Raw genomic sequence first — 6,265 nt, 5'->3', positions numbered from 1 at the left:
GGTGGGCCCTGGCTCATCTGTGCAGGGAGAGGCTCACTGTGTACAGCCCGGTCCCTGGTGGCCCAACCGGCTGCTCAGGAGGCTCAACAGCCTCAGGACTTATTAGACATCTGATGTGTATTTCACTACAAGGGAGACAGACAAGGCCTGTGGTTGTAGCTGCCACAGGGGGATGTGCATCAGAATGTGGAGTGGGACCAGAGAGGGGATCAGGGTATTGGAAGATGCCCCCTTGGGATGAGCCGAGTTGAGCCACCGTCTGGAGCTTGGAGTTAGCCAGGACGGGCTGGGTCAAAAGCCCCTCTCCCTTCCCTGCCAGTATTGGGTCCTGGGTCATCCTGTGCTGGGTGTCCTCGGGGGACAGAGAAGAAAAGCCAGGGACTGTCACAAGGCTCAGGCCACATCCTGAGCTTTCTGAGCTCCAGCTCTAAACTGTGACTCCTGTGTGGGACTTTGGGGGCTGTGGACACAGACCTGGGGTGTGGCAGGGCTGGGTGACACTCCCCCTGTTCTCCAGGACCTCTTCCGGAAGGTGGTGCCCTCTCCGTGCCTGGGCTCCACCTGGGGCAAGAGGAGCAAGCCCGAAATGAACACCAGACACCTACCGTCCAGGCCACCATCGACCACGTCAGAAGGGTGGCCAGCTTCGTCATCACCCCCTGCCTCAGGGACCCGAGCATGACAGCCCAGGACAGGGTGAGGGTGGTGGAGTGCTGGATCCAGGTGGCCCAGGTGTGCTGTGGGAGGCCCAGTGGAGTCCCTCTCTGAAGCCTTGGGAACTGCCTCTCCACCTTTATCAGCTCCCAGGATTGCAGTGTGTGGTCTAAGCCCTTGCACAGTCCCTAGGCCCTTCCTGCTAGGGGCCCGCTGACTTTGACTCCAGGTCCCAGTGAGAGGATGCTCACTTCCTACCTGGCTCCTTCCCTGGGTTGAGCTAAAATCCTGTTCCCTGTGAGTGTTACTCTTTGGGTCCTAAATGTGCCCTTCTGGGACTCCCTGAGCATCTGTCTCATCCAGGAGGGGAGATTTAAATAGAAGGGGACTGAAGCTAGAGCAAGTGGGGCTACAGTGCCCCACCTCACAGCTCATTCTCTTCCCTTCCCCAGGAGTGCGAGAACCTGAAGAACTTCTCCTCGCCCTGCACTGTCATCTCTGCTCTGCAGAAAACCTCCACAAGCCACCTGAAGAACACACGGGGGAAGTTTCCCGGTGGGTAGGCCTCTCTCCATAGGAGGACCAGGGTGGATGGGGGATCTCCTGTATGTCTGCCATTGGCCCCTCAGTCAGCTGGGAACTCCTGGGAGGTAGCAAATGCTGGGGACCGGGCCTGGGCCTCGGCAGGGGGTCTCTAAACCTCCCGGGGTCCTTAGTGCACCAGTTCTGCTTCAGGACTCGGTTTCCCTAAGTGTCAGGTACTAAGTTGAGCCAAATTGGGCATTATCAGGTGTTTATAGCAACAAAACTCTATGCCCATTTGAAACTCAAAGCAGTCAAAACAGAGCTGCTCAGTAGATCTGGGGAGTGGAGACCCCAGTGACCAACAGGAGAGCCCCCTCCCAGTACCATGAGACCTTAGCGCTCAGAGGAGCCCAGTGAGAACACTTCTCCAGGCCATTTGAATCTCGGGTTTGCAAAGAAAAGGGATTTGCATTTAGACCCCTCACATTATTCCTAAATTTATCCCTCGTTCTTTCCCCTCCCCTGAGAGAGAGCCCTGAAAATCTTCAGGAACTCAATAGTCAAGACAAGTCCTTGAGCAGAGAACTGATGATCAAGGTAGAGTGGAGGCTGGGGGTCTGGAAAGAGAGGAGGGGTGCGGAGGAGGGGCAATAGGCAGGCTGTGGTTTTGATAGTTTCTCACTTGAACTTTCTCTGAAACATTCCCGTTTATTTCATCCAGGTTAACAAGCAGAGGGATCTGTTCTGCCCATGAGCAGGTGGGGTGCCGTTTGTGGGCAGGAGGCCCTGGTCATGAGACACAGTGGTGTTGGCTGGGCTGTTCCAGGAGGAGTTGCCGAGCTGGCGCCATCAACAGGTCTCTGGCTTCCATGTATGTCCATCCTGCAGGATGTAGCTTCTTCCATGCTGTTGGGTGATTGGTGTGGGTTTAGCCCTCAGCCTAAAACTATCCTCAGGAAGCCAGGACCCCGCTGCTCCTTCTATCTTCACCACATCTCCAAGGGGCTGCAGCCTGCCTGCCCCAGGGATGCGCATGGCAGAGGATTCCCATGGCCCAGGTGGACAAACAGGCTGCTCATCCTTAGGTGGCAGATGTGTGTGCATTCTGGGACTCCCCCCTGGACCCCTAGAGCAGTCACTTGAGTGAACCACAGGAGTCTAACCTGAGTGCCTGGTTGGCAATGACATATGCCCCCGGTGGCTTATGAGAAGCGTCTAGGCAACTGATGGATTCTTAGTGGATCCTGCTGAAAGGAAGTTAGGAGTCTCATGTAAACAGGGAATCAAAATGTCCTGTCATCCCCTTCCCTGTTGATCAGAGGTGGCACCTTGGGGGTCCAGTTCCTGAGTGGATAAAGAAAGAGTTCAGGGGCCTGCCCAGTGGCGCAAGTGGTTAATTGCGCGCACTCCGCTGCAGCGGCTGAGGGTTCACCGGTTCGGGTCCCATGCGCGCACCGACGCACCGTTTGTCGACCTATGATGTGGCAGCGTCCCATATAAAGTGGAGGAAGATGGGCATGGATTTTAGCCCAGGGCCAGTCTTCCTCAGCAAAAAAAGAGGAGGATTGGCAGATGTTAGCACAAGGCTGATCTCCTCACAAAAAAAAAAAAAAGGATTCAGTGCAAGGGAATGTCCTGAGGCGTTCCTTGGGGAGGAGAAGGCTTTGGCTTGGCCTCTGGCCCAGCCTGGGTGCCAGACACTCCACGGGACTGGGGCAGGCAGGAGCCACTCTACCAGACTCCCAAGACACCACATCCTCTCCATCCATGACTCGGCCCAGGACCAAGCTTTGAGAGGTCAGGGGACAGGACTGTTTTCAGTGGTGGGGCTGGGGGTTAGGCGAGGATGTTGGAACAGGGCCTCTGGCTGAGAGGGGCAAGCGGCCTCTCCTCTGTGGGCCCCTGAGCAACTCTCTGCCCATGTTTGGGCCTTTGTCTCCTATTGAGGGAAATGGAGGGATGGTGATTGTGTGGTGCAGGCCTCACAGGGTGGTGTTGAGATAAGAGGGAGGAAAGAAATGTGGGAGCTTTCTGCCTGCTCCACCTGGAGGGGTGAGGGCCAGAACAAGGATGACAGTCTTGTGACACTGAGTCCTCATGAGAACCTGTGTGGTAGCTGGAGTTCTCACACTTTCCAGATGAGGAAACAGGCTCAAGGAGGCCAGGCCACGAGCCCAAGCTCACACCCAGAATGAAAGTTGGAGCTGGGCTTGTTCTGGAATCACAAGACCTTGGAGGATGGAATGACATTGGTACCAGTTGACTCAAGTCAGATGTCCAGTGTCGGAGGCCAGTGGTGCTGGAGAGAAATGGGGTGAGGGGAGTATCGCCTCGCTGACACTGTCCTCGACCCTGACAGGAGGGGCCCTTCACGTTTGCCCCCCCAGAGAGCAACCCCCAGAGAGTGCAGGAGAAGCAGCAGCAGCAGCAGGTGAGTGTGCCTGTGGGGGAGGGGCTCTGCGCTCCCAGCTGGAGGCCTCAAATCAAGAGAGGAGGGTCCTTTCTCTTGGTGCCACAGTGCCCAAATCCCCTAGTAGAAGTGACCAAGAGGAGGGCCTGGAAGAGCTGGTGCAGGATGGGTTGTTTTGGGGAGGGCCAGGGAAGGCACACCCTGTGATTTGCCAGAAGCCGGCCCTGGGAGGTGAGGAGGAGGACTGTGGTGTTCTTGGGGTGTGAAGGGAGTAGGAATTGACGGGAGGCTGCTGAGGGTCCTAGGCTGCTCCTCATGGGAACCCTGTGGTGGGCCAGGAGGCTGAGGGTGGGGACTTTTCAGGAGAGGGTCTACATGGGGTCTACTTGAGAGCAAGGGCTCATCCCACCTGCACCCCGATGTCACAGGGTGTCTTCCCCTATCTTGGCAATCTGCTCAGTGACCTGCTGATGCTGCACCTGGCGATGGGTGACTATCTCGAGGTGGGTGAACCTGAGGACTAGGCAGGAAGGACCAGGATTCTGAGCCTTGGGATGTGGGAGCCCCCAAACTGAGCTCTGAGTTCTCAGCACTTGGCACATCTACTCTCATGAGAGCCTCGCAGCTGCTCCTGGGAGCTGGGGCATCAGGCCCATCTTAGGGATGAGTGTAAAGAGGCTCTGCCAGAGACACCCGTTCCAGTTCCCCAGGCTGGGGAAGCTCAGAGCTGCCTGATGGCACAGCTGCGTGAGGTTTTATCTGAGCTGGACTCAGCCTCTAACTCCTATGCTGCCCATGGAGGGACAGAGAAGTCGGGCGCCCCCAACTCAGGCAGCACATAAGTTGCTGAGCAGTCCCCTCTGCCTGAGGCCTCAGCCTCCAAGTCTGTCATCAGAGTTGTGCTGCCAGGTACCTCAGTCTCACTCCCATGTCCTCCTAATCTGGAGCCCAGAGCCCGGCCTAGGTACAAGTCCTGTTTTCTCTGCATGCCTGGCCCCCTCTGGGGACCTGGCAATAGTGCAACACGAGAAGGGGTGGGCATAGGGGGTAGTCAGGCTAGGGGGCTTTGTCTGATGGACTCTGGCTGTCTACCTTCCAGGGGAATGAGATCAACCTTGAGAAGAGGACTGAGGAGCAGCTGTGGCACTCCCTGCAGGGGAGGAGAAGGAGGTGGAAATCAGAGACCTTCTGGGCAGAACAGTGCCTGGCTTCACCTCCTGTATCTTACATTGTGTGGAAGAGTTTGATAACAGAGCAGTGGGAGACCCATCCAATTGGCGGGTGGGTTGAGGGGAGGATGGCATCAAGGATATCTTCCTGGAGGAGGGGCTGATTATTCCCATTCTGAGAACTGGTAGATCCTGGATGGAACTGGAGGGAAGGATGGTTTCCAGGACTGGTCCCCTGCCCCACTCCTCACCTCCAACAAGGCCCCTGCAGCATCCCCCACCCAGGCCCTGTGTGCATCCTCTCCTTCCCTCTGGTCCCAGGAATACCGAGTCATGAGGAAGATCCTGCTGCTCCAGGAGGCTGCCAAGAATTACAACCTAGAACCCGAGGGAGCGATTTGCGGCCTGGTTCCAAGACATGGAGTTGCTCAACGAGAATGAGAAGTGAGGCTGGGCAGGAGTTGGGTGAGGGCAGGGGTGGACTCTCCCTGTTGGCCAGTCCAGAGAGCCTGTCTCCATGGTCCCCCACTCATCCCCCGGCCTTATTACATGGCGACATCTGGGACACCCAGACTCCAGCTGCTGGGCAGGCAGTGGGGCGACACCTGAGGTGTGGTTCCTGGTAGGCTCACAGATGCCTCTCTGTCCTGTAGCTACAACCTGTCCTGCCAGCCAGAACCCTAGACCTAGTTGGCCTGCAAAATACGCAAGGCCAAGAAGAACCGGCCATCATCAAGGTCTGGGGTGAGTGAGTGTCTGGGCCGGGGTGACTGACTCCTGGGGGTTCAGTAAGGCTTCGGGCTAAGCGTGGCCTTGGGGAGTTGGATAGCTGGCACTGGGATCCCAGCTCCACTATTGACCAGTCCTGCGACTGGGGTGACTCTCTTCAGCTTCCTGAGACTCCGTTTCCCCCTCTGTGAAATAGGTGATACTAAATGATCGCTCACGTGGCAGGGACGAATGGGGTACTGGTGGCTGACAGCACTGAGCACAGGGTCTGAAGCACCCAGTGCAGTGGGGACAGGGTGGGGGGCCATGATTCAGAGGGAGGCCGCAGAAGATAACCCGACTCTTCTACTCAGCCCCCAGGCCCCAACGCCGAACCCCGTACCAGTGGCTGATCACAGCCCCATCCTCAGCAGCAGGGACACAGTTGGGATGCTTGCGATGCACCAGGCCAGCTCCTCCCACTTGATGGGAAGGGGAGCATTGTAAGCTGATTCCTGGGGTCCCCTGAAGCCCAAGAGAGAAGGGACGACCCCATCCCAGCTCCCTGACATCTCTACCTCAGCACCTACTCACCCATTGGGGAGGGCCAGTGGTTATTTGTTGTAAATAATAAATGACATATTTGAATATTATATTAAAGTCCTGTTCCCTTTATAGCTTGGGAGTTGTGGTGTGGTTCTGTCGCTTTCTGTAGGCATGTGAGTGAGACACAGAATCTCACATTTCTCCTTGAATCAAGAACTCTTCTGGGTCATCAGCTTATTTTATGTGGGAGAAG

General features: G+C 56.6%; 1 protein-coding gene across 2 annotated transcripts in view; it reads left to right on the top strand.

Moving 5' to 3' along the window:
* LOC131423071 (ral guanine nucleotide dissociation stimulator-like) overlaps positions 1-5,195 on the top strand; it is a 132,684-nt gene extending 127,489 nt beyond the window's left edge. The window contains exons 4-8 of one of the 2 annotated variants that reach the window (XM_058570628.1): positions 1,107-1,209; positions 1,709-1,776; positions 3,539-3,610; positions 4,018-4,092; positions 4,689-5,195. In XM_058570628.1, coding sequence (XP_058426611.1) covers positions 1,107-1,209; positions 1,709-1,776; positions 3,539-3,610; positions 4,018-4,092; positions 4,689-4,922 — 552 coding nt within the window. In that variant the 3' untranslated portion in view covers positions 4,923-5,195. Of the gene's footprint in view, positions 1-1,106; positions 1,210-1,449; positions 1,777-1,900; positions 2,265-3,317; positions 3,357-3,538; positions 3,611-4,017; positions 4,093-4,688 lie in introns of those variants that run through there. The other variant, XR_009224190.1, reaches the window with a different exon arrangement.
* Positions 5,196-6,265: the final 1,070 nt, after the last annotated feature.

This window comes from Diceros bicornis, chromosome 27 (genome assembly GCF_020826845.1).
Source record: "Diceros bicornis minor isolate mBicDic1 chromosome 27, mDicBic1.mat.cur, whole genome shotgun sequence".
In the NCBI taxonomy this organism is placed as follows: Eukaryota; Metazoa; Chordata; class Mammalia; order Perissodactyla; family Rhinocerotidae; genus Diceros; species Diceros bicornis.
This window is presented reverse-complemented; position numbering and strand designations above follow the sequence as displayed.